The sequence below is a fragment of the Epargyreus clarus genome, unplaced genomic scaffold, assembly GCF_041222505.1.
Source record: "Epargyreus clarus isolate Ecla_fem2 unplaced genomic scaffold, WU_Ecla_fem_2.2 ptg000015l, whole genome shotgun sequence".
NCBI lineage: Eukaryota > Metazoa > Arthropoda > Insecta > Lepidoptera > Hesperiidae > Epargyreus > Epargyreus clarus.
Window position 1 is genome coordinate 4894686 of NW_027332223.1, and position 19126 is coordinate 4913811.

At 36.1% G+C, this 19126-nt stretch overlaps 1 protein-coding gene across 2 annotated transcripts; it reads left to right on the forward strand.

The window, feature by feature from the left end:
• Nucleotides 1-9299: 9299 nt before the first annotated feature.
• Nucleotides 9300-15419, forward strand: Tdh (L-threonine dehydrogenase). 2 transcript variants are annotated; one of them, XM_073081238.1, is made up of 4 exons: nucleotides 9300-9481; nucleotides 10919-11443; nucleotides 11943-12209; nucleotides 15191-15419. In XM_073081238.1, exons 1-4 carry the CDS (start codon nucleotides 9379-9381, stop codon nucleotides 15325-15327), a joined length of 1032 nt encoding a protein of 343 aa, XP_072937339.1. In that variant the 5' UTR covers nucleotides 9300-9378; the 3' UTR covers nucleotides 15328-15419. The 2 variants fall into 2 exon arrangements, with proteins under 2 accessions (XP_072937339.1, XP_072937340.1); XM_073081239.1 differs by lacking the exon at nucleotides 9300-9481 and adding an exon at nucleotides 10493-10693.
• The last annotated feature ends 3707 nt before the right edge of the window (nucleotides 15420-19126 follow it).

The following is a 19126-nucleotide window of genomic DNA, read 5'->3' on the forward strand; positions in this document are numbered from 1 at the left end:
GACGGCGGTATGTGTGGTCGCATAGCGTCGTGTAGGTACACCAAATGGTGCGGGAGGAGCGAAAACTACTCCCCCAGGGCAGAGCCCGATCGGGGCATCGCGCTTGGAGGACTCCGGTTGCGTTCCGTCGGAGATCCCGGAGTTCTCCAACAAGCGTTGAGGACGGCCACCGGGGGGGTTTTAGTGCGGTAAGAATCCCACATAACCCGGCGTCGCTCCCACGTCGTCGGGTACTTTTTGAAGGTTTCCCCCTCGTTAAGAAAAAAAAAAGGTATCCTCTGCTTGTGGTATTATCTAAAAGGGCACTCCAGGTGTTGCGGGCAGCAAGAGTGGGAGCTGTTATTACCCGGCCAACAGCCCTAGAAAGTATAACTGTACCATACCGTCGTAGGTAACCCCTGATGGTACGGGAGGAGCACTTCCTGAGAACAGATTCCTTTTTTTTTTCGAGGGGAAACCTTCAAAAGGTACCCGACAACGTGGGAGCAACGCCGGGTTATGTGGGATTTTTACCGCACTAAAACCCCCCCGGTGGCCGCCCCGGTCGGGCTCTGCCCGGGGGGGAGCAGTTTACGTTTCCTCCCGCACACCTGGTGTTTACGACGACATGCGACCACACATGCCGCCGTCTTCCCGGGGTTACTTGCCGGACGGTTCGAGCTCCCACTTTTGCCGCAGGCAAACGCGGTCACCCCCTTTTAGTCGCCTCTTACGACAGGCAGGGAATACCGTAGCCCTATTCTAGTCCTGGAACTACAGGGACAAACAACTAAATACCTACAATAAAAAATCATTATTTTTCCTTGTCAATAAATACTTAGTCAATGACATAGTCAATAGTAGATGAAAACAATACCTACCTACTACGCAAAACAAGCATATAGTTGACATTATTACATATGGTCTAAGAATAAATCGCAAGCGCGGTCAGGGTGAAACGAGTTCTCAACGGGAAAGGCTTGAGACGGAGCTAGCAACTGCATCAGAGGTTCTCAAAGTAATGTCGTCTACCGCTAATTCTTCTAGTATCTAGATTGATAATGTTCAGGCATTATAAATTTCCGCTGTTACGGAATATGTCGGCGAAAATACAAGATAAAAAAATGTTTTATTGATTAAAGTAATTGTAAAAACAAGGTACCTGTAATGGGTTGGTAGCCCGTATTACTGGGTGCCCCGCTCATCAACAGGACAAACAATTTTAATCAAATATGTTTTAAGAATTATAACTAACTAGCAGAACCCCGCGGCTTCGCCCGCGTAAAAAAAATATGATATAACAGACAAATACTCGTAACTGTAATCGTAAATTTGTACCTTTAACAATTTTAACGATAAAATAGCATTAATATTTAATTAATAAAAGATTTTTTTCTTCACTGTGTAACTAAATTGGTCAAGCTTTCTTCAGAAACATACATTAAAATTCTAATTAGTGGACTGTAATGAAACTTTCTTTAAAATATAAGTTTCATGTAGGATACAATAATTATTATTTACTCTATTCTATAGGAACCGTCCATGTTATATGTGGCCTTACATACAGTGGTTCTTTCCAGGGTAGCTGGCTGGGCGGTTAGAGCTCCCATTCTTGCTGCCCGCAAATCCTGAAGTCCCCCTTTAGTCTCGTACGACAGGCAGGGGATACTGTAGCCCTGTTCTAGCCCAAAATTTTAATCCAAGGTCTATGTGTCTATCACATAACCATCACTAATCCACGCATAACCACAACCATACCCCACGGCAGGACAAAATGTTGGCACGCAGTGTGTCCAAAGTAGTTGCGATGTACCTAATCAGTATACCAAAATTACGCATTATCATATATGAAATTTGCACCCGTCCACGTTGTCGTGTATTTGTCTGAATAGACGTTATCTGAAATTTTACGTTTCTAACTTCGAACCTAAAAGATTCCCGTATATATACATATAACACTTCTTTTACCTCCTTAGTAGAATTTCAAAAACATTCCTATGTACATATGTATCAATAAATACTTTATCATCAAATTTCTGAAAGCTAATTCAACACCTGCGGTCGGCAAGCCGACACCCACGGGTGGTGTATGGCCCGCGACTTTTCCTTGTGGCCCGCGGGTCTGCGCGTTACTAATAATTTACCAAGTGCAAGTCCAACCCGCACCTTGAGCATTCCGTACAACTAAAATTTTTATTTACACATTTTGTGAAAATTTCAACTGTCTACCTCTAACGGTTTAAAAGTTAGTTGGAAATATATCGAATAGCAGTTTGTTGTATGGGGACCCCTTTTTGTTTTCAACTTTTTTATTTTTAGTATTTGTTGTTATAGCGGCCACCGTTATGCATCCTCTGTAAGAATTTCAAATGTCTATCTATTACGGTTTCAGAGATAGAGCCCTGTGACACACGGACAGACGGACAGACAGTGAAGTCTTAGTAATAGAGTTCCGTTTTTATCCTTTATGTACGGAACCCTAAAAAACCTTCGATGTGCACTTCAACACGCGTAATACATTCCCATGTTAAAAATATATGTTACGATGGTCCGTGGAATTTCACCCTACACTAAACCTCTCTGCACTCTGTTCTTTTTCCAGACACGCCAAAGGAAGTAACTTCAACAACGGTTTTTAAAGAATCTTCCTTTACTTATAGGTTTCTAAAGGTGGTAGAACCCTTTGTGGTTCGACTCCGGCGGCACCACCGCCACACCTATTTCTACCTAATAACAGCAGTGTTAGGCGCTGCTGTGTTCCGTTTTTAAGGGTGTGGTAAGGGAGACAGACTTTTCCGAGGCGTTCCAACTTAGTCCTCAGGGGTAGCGGCGCATCTGTGGCTGACCTCAGGTAGGAATATCTAATCCTATCTGGGGTTGATTACAGATGTCCATGGGCGGCAGTACTATAGTATAAAAAAAAATTGTACCCTAATGGTGGTTGATTGTTGAGTTGCTAAAATGCTGAAACAGATGTGTAAACAGAAAGGCATAATGCATACACCCTTCTATAGCAGTCTTAAGGGTTGATCTAAAAATCTAAAAAAAACTGTGACTCAGATGCTTCATTGATTGTAATGATAATTTTTCATAGTGGTCGCTCCCGCATTAACGGAGTTTGAAATAAAATTCCAACCCCCATTTAACGACCTTAAGGGATGATTTTCCAAAAATAATGGTATAGGTGTTTAATTATTTTCTATCGAAAACCCAAATACCGATTTTTATACAGTTTACATTAAAACTGGAGGACTTTCATACAAACTTACATCCCCTTTTTTACCCTCTTGAGGGTAGATTTTCCATAAATGGTGTTAAAAAGTTCTATTATTTCTAACAGGAAAACCAAATGCAAGTTTTTATAGTCCTTGCTTCCGAATTAACGGAGTTTGGAATAAAATTCCAACCCCCAATTAACGACCTTAAGGGATGATTTTCCAAAAAAAAATGAAATAAGTGTTTAATTATTTTCTATTGAAAACCCAAATACCGATTTTTATACAGTTTACTTCAAAACTGGTGGACTTTCATACAAACATACAACCCCTATTTTACCCTCTTGAGGATAGATTTTCCATAAATGGTGTTAAAAAAGTTCTATTATTTCCAACAGGAAGCCAAATGCAAGTTTTTATAGTCCTTGCTTCCGAATTAACGGAGTTTGAAATAAAATTCCAACCCCCATTTAACGAACTTAAGGGATGATTTTCCAAAAACAATGAAATAGATGATTAATTATTTTCTATCGAAACCCAGATACCGATTTGTATACAGTTTACATCAAAACTGGGGGACTCTCATACAAACTTACAACCCTTATTTAACCCAAATGAGGGTTCATTTTCTAAACGGTAGAATTATAGTTCCACTGTATCTAACCAGTGAGTCAATGGCTAACTTACATAGTGCTGGCTTTCAAATTGGCAAATTTTAAAATAAGCTGTTAACCCTTATTTTACCAACTTAAGGGTTGATTTTCCAAAAATGGTGAAATAGGTATTTAATTATTTTTAATCGAAAACCTAAATACCGATTTTGATAGCGTTTACATCAAAACTGGGGGAATTCTATACAAACTTACAACCCTTATTTAACCCACATAGGGGTTGATTTTCCAAAAACGGTAGAACTAAAGTTATTTTATATTTAACCAGCAAAGCAATGGCTAACTTTCATAGTGCTGGCTTCCAAAATGGCAAAATTTAAAATAACCTGTCAACCCCTATTTAACCACCTTTAGGGTTGATTTTGGAAAAACCCTTAGATTAGATTTTTATTACTTTAAATCAGAAAGCTAAATACCAATTTTCATCTAGTTTGCTTTAAAACTGACGGACTTTCATATTAACTTCCAACCCCCATTTAACCCCCTTAACGGTGGAATTTCGTAAAATCCGTTCTTAGCTGACCTCTACTCGGTGAAAAGAATATTCCTACCAAATTTCAAGTCTTTAGCTCTAATGGTTCCAGAGATATCGTGATGAGTGACTATATACGTGGAAATCTCTTTTATATATATAGATTAAATAAAAGCGTGTCCAATTCTTATTAGCGTATGTGTGTGAGTGTAACGTATGTGTGTGTGTGTGCGCGATGTTCCTATAAAAGTCATTGTCCTTTGACGTCCCCCTTTTTTCCTTACCGCCGCGGTCTAAGTCTTCAATTATCCATGAGGGAGTTTTTGCCAACTTTAAGAAGCACTGACCTGCGCGAATTCGCGAGTCCGTTGAAAACTGGCTAACCTTGAAAGTGATGGCGTGATTTGCGAAAAGTAGTCAAACAAAAAAGATTAGTTTTGCGATGTACGTGGGGCCAGACCGGCTCTAGGCGAAATAGATTGATTAGGAACTGTGTAAAGAACAGCGAAGACGCCGAGTTCTAAATTTAGTGCGCAAAGAATGTGGTTTTTGCAGTCCTAAATTATAAATTGATAAAAAATCTACCTGCTACAATATAATTTGAGGTGTATTAAACCTGTAGCTATAAGATGCTATTAAAACTATATACTTAGGTATTTTTTTTATAATAATACTAGCAGAACCCGCGGCTTCGCACGCGTAATAAATTATGATATAACAGACAAATACTCGTAACTGTAATCGTAAATTTGTACCTTTAACAATTTTAACGATAAAATAGCATTAATATTTAATTAAAAAAAGCTTTTTTTCTTCACTGTGTAACTAAATTGGTCAAGCTTTCTTCAGAAACATACACTAAAATTCTAATTAGTGGACTGTAATGAAACTTTCTTTAAAATATAAGTTTCATGTAGGATACAATAATTATTATTTACTATATTCCATAGGAACCGTCCATGTTATATGCGGCCTTACATACAGTGGTTCTTTCCAGGGTAGCTGGCTGGGCGGTTAGAGCTCCCATTCTTGCTGCCCGCAACTCCCGAAGTCCCCCTTTAGTCTCGTACGACAGGCAGGGGATACTGTAGCCCTGTTCTAGCCCAAAAAATTTAATCCAAGGTCTATGTGTCTATCACATAACCATCACTAATCCACGCATAACCACAACCATACCCCACGGCAGGACACGCACGCACGCAGTGTGTCCAAAGTAGTTGCGATGTACCTAATCAGTATACCAAAATTACGCATTATCATATATGAAATTTGCACCCGTCCACGTTGTCGTGTATTTGTCTGAATAGACGTTATCTGAAATTTTACGTTTCTAACTTCGAACCTAAAAGATTCCCGTATATATACATATAACACTTCTTTTACCTCCTTAGTAGAATTTCAAAAACATTCTTATGTACATATGCATCAATAAATACTTTATCATCAAATTTCTGAAAGCTAATTCAACACCTGCGGTCGGCAAGCCGACACCCACGGGTGGTGTATGGCCCGCGACTTTTCCTTGTGGCCCGCGGGTCTGCGCGTTACTAATAATTTACCAAGTGCAAGTCCAACCCGCACCTTGAGCATTCCGTACAACAAAAATTTTTATTTACACATTTTGTGAAAGTTTCAACTGTCTACCTCTAACGGTTTAAAAGTTAGTTGGAAAAATATCGAATAGCAGTTTGTTGTATGGGGACCCCTTTTTGTTTTCAACTTTTTTATTTTTAGTATTTGTTGTTATAGCGGCCACCGTTATGCATCCTCTATAAGAATTTCAAATGTCTATCTAATACGGTTCCAGAGATAGAGCCCTGTGACACACGGACAGACGGACAGACAGTGAAGTCTTAGTAATAGAGTTCCGTTTTTATCCTTTATGTACGGAACCCTAAAAAACCGCCGATGTGCACTTCAACACGCGTAATACATTCCCATGTTAAAAATATATGTTACGATGGCCCGTGGAATTTCACCCTACACTAAACCTCTCTGCACTCTGTTCTTTTTTTTAGACACGCCAAAGGAAGTAACTTCAACAACGGTTTTTAAAGAATCTTCCTTTACTTATAGGTTTCTAAAGGTGGTAGAACCCTTTGTGGTTCGACTCCGGCGGCACCACCGCCACACCTATTTCTACCTAATAACAGCAGTGTTAGGCGCTGCTGTGTTCCGTTTTTAAGGGTGTGGTAAGGGAGACAGACTTTTCCGAGGCGTTCCAACTTAGTCCTCAGGGGTAGCGGCGCATCTGTGGCTGACCTCAGGTAGGAATATCTAATCCTATCTGGGGTTGATTACAGATGTCCATGGGCGGCAGTAGCCACTTACCATCAGGTGGACTGCATGCTCGTCTTCTACTTCTATAGTATAAAAAAAAATAGTACCCTAATGGTGGTTGATTGTTGAGTTGCTAAAATGCTGAAACAGATGTGTAAACAGAAAGGCATAATGCATACACCCTTCTATAGCAGTCTTAAAGGTTGATCTAAAAATCTAAAAAAAACCGTGACTCAGATGCTTCATTGATTGTAATGATAATTTTTCATAGTGGTCGCTCCCGAATTAATGGAGTTTGAAATAAAATTCCAAACCCCATTTAACGACCTTAAGGGATGATTTTCCAAAAATAATGGTATAGGTGTTTAATTATTTTCTATCGAAAACCCAAATACCGATTTTTATACAGTTTACATTAAAACTGGAGGACTTTCATACAAACTTACAACCCCTATTTTGCCCTCTTGAGGGTAGATTTTCCATAAATGGTGTTAAAAAGTTCTATTATTTCTAACAGGAAAGCCAAATGCAAGTTTTTATAGTCCTTGCTTCCGAATTAACGGAGTTTGAAATAAAATTCCAACCCCCATTTAACGAACTTAAGGGATGATTTTCCAAAAACAATGAAATAGATGATTAATTATTTTCTATCGAAACCCAGATACCGATTTTTATACAGTTTACATCAAAACTGGGGGACTCTCATACAAACTTACAACCCTTATTTAACCCAAATAAGGGTTCATTTTCTAAACGGTAGAATTATAGTTCCACTGTATCTAACCAGTGAGCCAATGGCTAACTTACATAGTGCTGGCTTTCAAATTGGCAAATTTTAAAATAAGCTGTTAACCCTTGTTTTACCAACTTAAGGGTTGATTTTCCAAAAATGGTGAAATAGGTATTTAATTATTTTTAATCGAAAACCTAAATACCGATTTTGATAGCGTTTACATCAAAACTGGGGGAATTCTATACAAACTTACAACCCTTATTTAACCCACATAGGGGTTGATTTTCCAAAAACGGTAGAACTAAAGTTATTTTATATCTAACCAGCAAAGCAATGGCTAACTTTCATAGTGCTGGCTTCCAAAATGGCAAAATTTAAAATAACCTGTCAACCCCAATTTAACCACCTTTAGGGTTGATTTTGGAAAAACCCTTAGATTAGGTTTTTATTACTTTAAATCAGTAAGCTAAATACCAATTTTCATCTAGTTTGCTTTAAAACTGACGGACTTTCATATTAACTTCCAACCCCCATTTAACCCCCTTAACGGTGGAATATCAAAAAATCCGTTCTTAGTGCGCATCTACATTATAAAATGAAGCTATATTTCATAAAATTTTTTGGTCAAGTTTCAGAGTTTTAAAAGCGATAGATTGGAAGATAATTTTTTTTTTAATTTTCAACGCCCCCGCACTACCCTCTGGGGGTGGAATATCATAAAATTAGTTTTTAGTAAATTCAAACATGCCAAAAAGAATATCCTGACTAAGTTTCATACCTATAAGAGCTGTAGTTTTAAAATGTGTTTTTTTTTAATTAACACCCCCGCAACCCCTCTTGGGGGTGGAATTTCGTAAAATCCGTTCTTAGCTGACCTCTACTCGGTGAAAAGAATATTCCTACCAAATTTCAAGTCTTTAGCTCTAATGGTTCCAGAGATATCGTGATGAGTGACTATATACGTGGAAATCTCTTATATATATATAGATAGGAATACCAGACGAGCATGTAAGTAGTCCACCTGATGGTAAGTGGCTACTGCCGCCCATGGACATCTGTAATCAACTCCAGATAGGATTAGATATTCATGCCTGAGGTCGGCCACCTGAAGAGATGCGCCGCTATTCCTGAGGACTAAGCTGGAACGCCTCGGAAAAGTATGTCTCCTTTCAAAACCGAAGTATGTGTACCGATGTGGAATCTCAGTATACCTAATTGTTATTGACTTTAAGTTTTAATAACGATGTAATCTACTTCCCAAATAGTATGTAGACTCTAGAATCTAGTCTAGAGCCATGACTTCGAATGATAATAGTATCGGTACAGTACAAATATCCATATTTCTACTGTGGTATCGGTTAGTAACAAGTCGCATATAATATTTAATATTGCAAAACATGGTTATTTTAAACGGAGATTAATATATTAGACACACGCGCTTGCTAATATATAAGATATTAAATAGTCTTTACAATAATAAATGTTTTTTTGTCATTTGCAGATTATTATTATAAGGTTATTAAATTAGAAGGTTTATTAATTTAATTGTTATACAAGGAAGTTTACACGTGTTCATTGAACTCCTTATAAAATTATCTAACAGACACACCTCCAATCCAAATATTTTCTGCATGCAACTTTTCGTAGGTATATTTAAATGAATAATGTATAAGGAAGTATTCGGTACGCATTTATACATTCAGTTCACGTTTACTTACAGGAAGCTATAGGTACATGTTTGCAAAAATATCAGTGTCAACCAAGAACCAAACCACACATTATGACGCGAGACACACCCACATTTTAAACCAATAGCCGTATTATGCCAGCTTCGTTCATATATTAGCCTTTAAATTAAGGTTCATTTTCCTATACGCTGTTGTTTCCTCGTTGCCAGTAACCAGTTTTAGATGATCTAACTAAAAACATCGCGGTAAAGATACGTTAGGCCTCAGTTAGTGTCTGTCTAACGAAGGCTTGAAACGTATCGTGACGTATTCCGATTTTGCGAACTCACTATCACATAAAATGAAATTGTTGAAAAGAATATTCCAATCATCAGTTTCCTTAAGCATCAGGGCCTACAATTCGAATGCACCAAACAAAAAACCGCCAAAAATTTTAATAACCGGTAAGTATTTGTGTTATACGCCTAGCGAGTTGGAAAATGAAAGTGAACGGAAAATTTGGAGTTTTCGTAACATTACATTAAATTTTAATTGGGATTGAAGCGGCTTAAAACATTTCTTCGCAATGTACCTAGTTAATAATATTATTTAAATTAATTAACAGGAAAACATTTAAATTATGAAAATTATCAAGAGCACATGCAAATATTAATTTTAACAAAATATTTCTTTGACCTAAACATTGTATACGTATTACCTAATTTTTGTACGAGATGTTTATAACCGGGTATGAATCTTGTTTGTTACTGCTGAAAATGAAAACTATTTTACTTAATTTCCTAGCTTTCACATTAACGACCATCTTCTATGCCATTATTACGTAGGTACCTACGTTCAATTAAAATTCAAAATTTTCGCTCTCCAAAACGTATGAAATATCTACGTTAATCGCCTATGATGTATTTTCTGACATAAATATAATTCTAATTTTTTTATAACTAACTTTAGTCCTGATGGGGTTTGCGAGCGCCTCTCCCGCTTCTGCGCTATGACACTTTACGAAGCATAGCCTAGATAGATAGGACATTCCAAGGAGCAATATGAAGGTGTTATATATATTCTTAGAACGACTAACTTTTATGTCCTAACCTTGAATGAAACTTTAAGAAATACGCGCATTTAGAACTTTTTGTACATATATAAATTAAAATAGTGAATTGGTTGGCAACAGTTTTAGTGGAGATTGCAACTAGGTACTTTTACTTTTTATTTTGCGTTCTAGCATCTAGATGGCCTTGAGTTGGTTACCTGTTTTATTACATAATGTAAATTATACCAGATTGAAGTTGATCTATAAAGTATGACACTTCTTATTCCTTCTTTCTTCTTATTCCTAGACGCCGTAAAGGTGACCAACCTATTAAATAAATTGACAGTTCATACAACATGTGTGTTTGGTTTCGAATTCGTCTCCTACATGAAAGTGACTCCTTAACACGTGGATTATAAAAATTGGATTATAAAAAGACCTATCAGGAAATTTCACGCCTTTCGTGATTTTTTTGACCACATAGAAGTAGTATTGTACAATAGTTTGTGTATTCTGCGTCTTTCTTTATATTAAACATGGTAGTGTCATAAATGCAACCTGTACATAAACAATAACATGTTTATCACGTTATGAATGAAATTACGTAGTTGGGTTTCACGTGCAGGTATGATAATAATGAGACGCGAGTAAATAAACGCATTAATTTTATTAATATTTTAATATGTAACTATACCTTCTTCGATCTCTCTATGCTCTCTTCTTCTTCGATCGAAGTATACCTTCGATGTTCTTTCGAGGATAGGTCTGCGTTCCTGCTTCCACATTATCAGATTACTATACAAATTCAGAAGAGAAAAAGTCAATAACAAGCGAATAACATTTTTTTCAGGTGGTTTGGGACAACTCGGTGTAGAATGTGCCAAGCATCTTAGAGGAAAATATGGCAGAGAGAACGTCATTCTCTCAGACATAATCAAACCGTCTACAGAAATCTTCAACGATGGACCGTACATTTTCGCTGACATTTTAGACTTTAAGGGCCTCCAAAAAATAGTCGTAGATCATAGAGTTGACTGGCTTATACACTTCTCGGCATTGTTAAGTGCTATAGGCGAACAAAATGTTCCTCTAGCCGTAAGAGTCAATATAGAAGGAATGCACAACGTCATTGAGTTGGCGAAGCAGTATAAACTAAGGATTTTCGTGCCAAGCACAATTGGAGCGTTTGGACCGGATTCGCCAAGGAATCCAACTCCTAATATCACTGTACAGAGACCTAGAACAATATATGGAGTCTCAAAAGTACACGCAGAATTGTTAGGAGAATATTATTACTATAAATTTGGATTAGACTTTCGTTGTTTACGATTCCCAGGAGTAATATCGAGCGACCCGCCCGGTGGTGGCACAACGGGTAAGAAATTTAATATTTTTCAGGTTTATTTATAATTTGCTAAACACCGATACTCAGTAGATATTCGTTATTTGTAAGCATAAGTGTAATCATCACCATCAACCCATCACTGTCCCATTGCTGGGCACAGGTTTCCTTTCGGAATGAGAAGTATTAGGCCATAGTCCACCGCGTTGGCCAAGTGCGACTTGGTAGACTTCACGCACTTCTCTTTACTTCTTACGTGTAATACTACGTCTATATTGGCGTAACACCTTACCAAATCCCGCTCTTCTTATGCATAGGCAAAGATTTTTTTTCGTCGTCAAATTGAACTTCCGCCCCGAGCGACGTGACTACATGTCACACTACATTTCTGATACCAACTACTTAAGCGCAAGGACTGCACATTTTCTATTATAGGTCATCAGAGATTTCAAGAAGCATTGTAAAACTGCGTACATTACTCTACAGGCTCATGGAAGCATCTAATATTAATACGTTAATCTTACTATTCCAGATTACGCTATCGCGATCTTCCATGACGTCCTCCGAAAGGGCCACTATGAATGTTACCTGAAACCGGACACCAGGCTACCTATGATGCACGTAAGAGATGCATTAAAAGCTCTCTCAGACTACCTGGAAGCGCCCAATGAAATACTTAACAGAAGAGTCTACAACGTAACGTCAATGAGCTTCACTCCTGAAGAACTAGCCGATCAGATGTTCAAGCATTTACCGGAATTTACATTGACGTATAAACCGGACAGCCGGCAGGACATAGGTAAGACATTACTTGTGCGCATCCAAGTGCACGATTTTATGTAGAAACTGAACATAACCTTGTAGAAACGAACGTAAGTCTTATCTTCAAGTAAACGTGTTATTAACATCGGTTCAGCATTGGTATATAGTATATCATACAGACAAATTGTCGATTTCTTATTGTTCTACTAAACTCATATGATTTTGTATTTAATTTATTTTAATACTAATTTAAATTAATTAGGACGGTAATCTACCAATTACACTAATTTTATCAAACCATTACATACGTAAGCAAAATAAAAAGTAGGTATGTAATAAACAATTAAATAAATTATTACTTGTAAGAAAATAACCGTAACTGTTTAAGAATAATCAAGTGAAAAGGAACAAGTAGGTATTTACTACAATAATTAAATTAATATGTATAATAAAATATAAATAATCTATGATCACTTTTTAAATGTGGCTTATTGCTGAAACAAGCAGGTTTAATTGATTTTCAGGGTCATTTCAAAACTATTACCTTAGAATTTCAGATTAGAAAGTGAAAAAAAAAAGCCAAAGTTTTATCCTATTGGTAAGCTACATAAACGACATTTAAATCTTTTAATCTCGTTTACCTTATCTCTATCTATATTTTACCTACGTCAAGGAATGTAACGTGTGTGTTGTTTGCGTAAATTTAATTTTGGCACATAGTTGAGTATGACATTGAATTAGCTTTGCGAATTATGAAGTATGATGTCTCTTAACAAATATTGTAAGAAAAAATGAATGAACTCAAACCCTAAAATATTTCGTATCTGTTTTCGCTAATGTTTTATTGGTATGGATATTAAAAATTGATATTAAATTCGAGTCGCACGCAGGTAAAATCATAACAAGGATATGTATGGTTGTACTATATCTTAGTAGACTAAGTAAAGACTACAAATCAGCGTAAAAATAGTAGAACATTGAGTCACATTTTTGTTTCATGTCAGGCTTTGTGCGCGCCATCTGGGTTTTTCTATAATCTGTGGCTATGAAGTATGAACATTCGCACAGCCTAATATTACGTGTGAATAGCACGTAATTTTCCTCTTTGGAGGCGCGTCAAAACTGGTTTGAAATATTTGACTCATCTGATTAAATTTTTCCATAGTTCGTTATAAGTATACGGATATTAGGACGTTCAACTTATATATAGTTGGCAGTATAGTGATGTACACTATAAATAGTATGTAAAATTTTAGTACTAGGTAAGTACCTACTTATTTTATTGATCGGAGATGTTATACGTAGGTAGTTAATTAGTTTGTCCCTGTAGTTCCGTGACTAGAATAGGGCTACGGTAACCCCCGCCTGTCGTAAGAGGCGACTAAAAGGGGGCTTCCGGGGTTGCGGGCGGTAAGAGTACATAGTACATAAGTATACAGCGGTATGTGTGGTCAGATGTGTGGGCAGAGCCCGATCGGGGCATCGCGCTTGGAGGACTCCGGTTGTGTTCCGTCGGAGATCCCGGGGTTCTCCAACAAGCGCTAAGGACGGCCACCGGGGGGTTTAAGTTCGGTAAAAATCCCACATAACCCGGCGTCGCTCCCACGTCGTTGGGTGAAGGTGAACCTTTTGAAGGTTTCCCCCTCGAAAATAATAAAAAGGTAGTTAATTAGTTTTGTTTGCCTTATGTCTACTTATACAGCAGTGCCTAATTAGGGGAACACTTAATTTAATTATATTTACTTTTTTAAATTAAAAGTCCTAAATGGAACGTAGGTATTTCAGCGTACTTGCTGCCAAGTGCCAATCATAGAGATCTGTAACCAACTCCTCATAGAACTAGATTTTTACGAGAACATTGAACACTGATCTGAAATCTGAAACGCTATTTCTGAGAACTATAATAAGGTGGAATATCTCGAAAAAGTTAGTCTGCGTTACCGTTTTCAAATAAGAACATAGCAAGGACTGCAAGGAGTAGTAACTCATACCTAATTCTAGTCAAGAACTTTCAAGTCGTTTGAATAACCTAAATGCATGATTTGTATGATGTCATCATAGTATACGATGCACTGTGACTATAGTAACTAAATATGTAACTATATTGTAGTAATTTTAAGATATGTAAGATATATTTGGCAGTGATAGCCTATTGGTTAAGAAACTTGGCCTCTTGATCGAGGGGTCTGAGGTTCAAATCCCAGGCCTCTGATTTTTCTAAGTTATGTGCGTATTAGAAATTAATTATCACTTGCTAAACGGTGAAGGAAAACATCGTGAGTAAACCTGCATACTTGATTTATATAAAAAAAATAAGATCTCAAAGGTATGTGAAGTCTACCAATACGCACTTGGCCAGCGCGGTGGACTATGGCCTAATCCTTCTCATTATGAGAGGAGACCCGTGCCCAGCAGTGGGACGTTAATGGGTTGATGTTGTAGATATATGGGTTTATTTGCTCACTACAGGTTACTATTTGGGTATTACCTCTCTACCTTTTTTGTTTATAGAAGCCATGTTCTATGTTTACATCATGGAAATCTCATGAGACATTCAAATGTTAAGATTGTCTTTAATTATTTGAGGTAGTCCAGGGAAGGGAATCCATCGGCTAGCAGCAGCAATGGCCACTATCCCAGAAATTAACCTAGTTTTGATTTTTTATCTGACGGTAATAACAACAGAGGTATCAATGCGCCTGATGAAAAGTTGCGTCCCATGATTTAGTTTTTCAATTCTACATATTTTTACCAGACTTACCAAATGAAAGGGAAAAAAAAATGTACGATAGGTACCCTACCTATGATTATTTATAATTATCAAAATAGGACCCACGTGACTTAAAAAGAAGTTAATTACTAGATAGGTTGGTAACCTACCTCTACGTCTAACCTCTACTCTACATGTCCTTGTATTTTTTTGTGTTATAATTCCCGAGACGAACAGTTTCGTTTTGCAATAAAATCTTGATCGTATTGTTTGCATTTACTTATTTAAATTTATTTTCAATGTTACAGCTGATTCCTGGCCCCAGGTGTTTGACGACAGCGAAGCGAGACGAGATTGGAACTGGAAACCCGACGTGGATCTAGACAACTTGGTGAAGCTAATGATAAAAGAAGTCAAAGAGAAAATTATTGCTAACGGGTTTTAATTAAATCTATTTTAGTATTTAACATTTTTAGTGTAGCTGGGTACTACGCTTCTTTTTAAAAGTGCTCTCAAAACGTACATATTTTCAAATTGTTTTATATCACGGCGTGCGTAAATGGACGTTTTACGCACGCTTCGCGTGCGCAAAACCCCCATTTCCGACTCCGTAATATAAAATTTTATACAACACGCGGACGAAAAATGTTTTTCTGACTCGTGTGATTGCAGTCCTCGCCTGCGGCTCGGCCTGCAAACTCACACTTGTCAGAAAAAAATTTTTCGTCCTCGTATTGTAATGTACTATTTTGACATTGTTAAATAAATACAATTGTAGCCATACTGTGATGGTATAATATTGTGAGCTTGGATAGCAATTAAATTTCATAATTAATTGTATAAAGATATTATTTCTATCACGTTTTTTGTTTTATTTCTTATCAATTTTAAGTTATAGGTCAGAAAAATGTATTAATGGTTAGGTTCAATCACGTTATACATTTAGTTTCTTATGAGAGGTAACCATATTAGGCAAAGACAAGGTAGTTTCAGATTTTTTTGTCCGTTATAGTAGGGAAGCGCAGGATGCTAAATGTGTAGAAACTCGAGCGTCATTGGGACCTATACGATTGTGTAGATTAGACATTAGAATGAAGAAAAGGTTATATGTTATTTTTCGATTAAGCGGGGGGTTTTCTTATTCTGACCATTTGAAAAAAAAATGTATGAGAATGTATAAAGAATAATGTGTTTCTAGCATTATTTCCTTTATATTAAAAAGAAAATTGACCACGCTCTACTCTACTGGGTGTAAGGCTCCCATATGTTAGTCTGACGCACACGAGACACTTCCGAAATCCCCTCTTGGGCTCCCCAACTACTACTCTATTTTCTTTTTTCTCCTTCTATATCGTAAATCTTAATTTAAAATAAAACAATTACTTTAAACATTTTCCTTTATTAAGCATCCATAAACCAAAATAAACTCTTAGATTATATGGATCATGTTATTAGTATTATTTTATAAGCAAGTTAGGCTGATGAGTTTACAATGTGTAAGAAAATTTGCTTTATAATATCAGAGTATCACTAGCGACCGCTTTAAGTACATTATTGGTATATTTTTGTACTAAAATTAAATCCAATCTTACAAGTAACTTTAACATTACATTCATATTTTTCATACCTTACGTTAGGTTTTGAACACTCTTCTTAAACAGCCGACTCTAAAAATAAATTTATTTTTGTACTATAATATTTTACGCTGACATTTCTTGAATATTTTCTTACACACTGTCCCTCATTGTATATAATATTATATCGTTAAAACCAGCTCAATAACGTTTACACTACAATTATAAAAATCCCTCCATGAATTACACATACTATTTTCCAAATAAAGTCACAGCTTTCTGGAACACATTTAATATTCATGAACATCCTTTAACAAGCATTTACAATCCGTGATACATTATAACATACCATTAACAATTGTATACGTAAAACAAAAACGTGAAATCATGGCAGGATCTATGTGCATATAGATATAATGATATCGAATCTAAAATATACTACGATTGTGGACATGAATACATTAAAAATAAATGACTTCCAAATCACATTATACACGATCAGTCTTCCATTATATTACACATTGACCACAAAGTCATTTACAAACCCCATATTTCTAAATGGCGACTCATTAATGGACTCATTCAAAAACATACATGTAAGCATATAAGTGCTAAATAATGATGAATTGTCCGCGCCAAACTTCAAGTCCGCTCTGAAGTTAATGCGTGCAGGTCAGAGAGCCAATGCGGTCGAAGTAGAACACAACTGCAAGCATAAACTCTGTAGCAACGTAAGGGCACACTAACGCACATAAATATGTACCCGTGGGCGAGAGCGGGCAGCGGACGGGTGCCAGGTTGCGCTGTCTTCGTCCCGCTAATATCTACATTTTTTATCCCGACGCGACTCGTTTCTATATTCGGAGCGGACTAGCAGTTTCGCGCGGACTATGCCTATACGTGTAGAAGTCATAGAAAAAATGTCCTTTTATACGTTTCCATTTCAATTGATACTTTATGCTGTTGTTCGAGACTGGACGTATTTAGTCCTATGACACATAATACGAAATACCGGTAAAAAAGCGAATTATGTACCTAGTAAAGGACCTCCGTGGTACATAATACTAGCATGGAACGGTACATATTTCTGTTGGGAAAATAATTATAAAATTACATATATCCAAGTAACTAGATGTCATAAAATGTGATGTTGATAAATAAGAAAAAAAGTTTAAAAAAAAATTACTTAACATTGTAACTGATACAAAGGTGATTTTACTCAACATTGATATTTCGTATAAAATAAAATTTGTTTCAAATTATTTTATAACAATGCAAGATTTAAATGCGGCGTTGGGTTCTAAAGAATTAACATATTTTCCATGTCACTTCTCTTTTAGACCAGTTAAATACATAATTGGAAGAGAGCTGGTGCGTACTTTGGCCAAAGAATAAGTTTGGCCATACAAGGCCAGGCAACGCAGCCAGCATTCTTGGGACTCTACCGGGAGGCAGTGATTTGGACTCATTGTTTTATATTTAATTATTTAAGTTTTAATATTTCTTTTTTTGTTTAAATTATATTTTTTGTTTATATTGTATATAGATTTTAAGTTTGTAAATAGATAGATATTTTATATATCATTATGTTACTTAATTAAAATGAATAATAAATAAATAAGAGGTAATTGGAATGGAAGTACATAATATAATTTAGGGAATTTATATTTTTTGACGCCGGCGTTTACTTTATGTATTTAAGTACTGTGATGAGCGTGATTTTTTAAATAAAACAAGTATTTTTTATACCATACCTATTGATCTGCACTGCCATAATAATTTTGGTATAATTGGTTTGATGTGTAAGTGATGTGTAAAATGACCGTATGTACCTAACAAAACGATTTTATCAGTCCATCGTTCGGCAGTTTCTGATTTATTTATTAATAACATCTTATTCTTTCTGAGCCTAAATACAAAAATACTAGATTTATAACTACCATCAAATATAGTTGGGAGATTTATTGGCTTCTAGTTTAGCTATAGGCAATTTACTATTCTAATTTTCTCTTCAATTATAATTTATAACACAATCAAGGACTATTACTATATCACAATTATATCGTTCTTTTATATACATATTGGAGAAGTATCATAATGTATTAGTTTTAAAATCGCTAGACTACTGTAAAATGGAATCATATTTTAGGAGAACTATATAGCAATATTTTTCAAGTTGTACATAATATATTGGTCTCATTTATGAGCGAATCGAGAAACCAAAACTCATTTTCGGACAATTTTCTTTACAATTTAAGGGAACCTGATCAAAGTATAATGACCTATAATAATATTTTTAATGCCCTGAACCTCCCCATACGATCAAATTTTGGCCATGGATCTAAAAAATCCACGTCTGTAGTTGATATGTCATTTTAGCCATAATTTAATGAAATTTGATATTTCTTGAACCGTCTTGAAACTACAGAAATGATGTTCAGTTTAATTTTTATTTCCAATACAATCGTGAATAGTTCTTTCATAAAATAATGATACCAGATGTATATTCACAACTTTTTGCAAAACATCGACATCCTTATAATAATTATGCATATTATTTTGATGTCTGTATTTCGTTACAAACAGAAATTATGAAATCATAGAGTATAAGACAAACGTTAAGTACAAATTATGACATACCTCAGTGATGATTGAAACATATTTTTGCCT

What these genes read in the sequence shown, in the direction of transcription:
- Tdh (XM_073081238.1), top strand. Translation starts at nt 9,379, where the DNA reads ATGAAATTGTTGAAAAGAATATTCCAATCATCAGTTTCCTTAAGCATC. An exon ending in GCCAAAAATTTTAATAACCG is followed by an intron (nt 9,482 to 10,918) that starts GTAAGTATTTGT and finishes CATTTTTTTCAG; the next exon opens with GTGGTTTGGGACAACTCGGT. An exon ending in GGACAGCCGGCAGGACATAG is followed by an intron (nt 12,210 to 15,190) that starts GTAAGACATTAC and finishes TCAATGTTACAG; the next exon opens with CTGATTCCTGGCCCCAGGTG.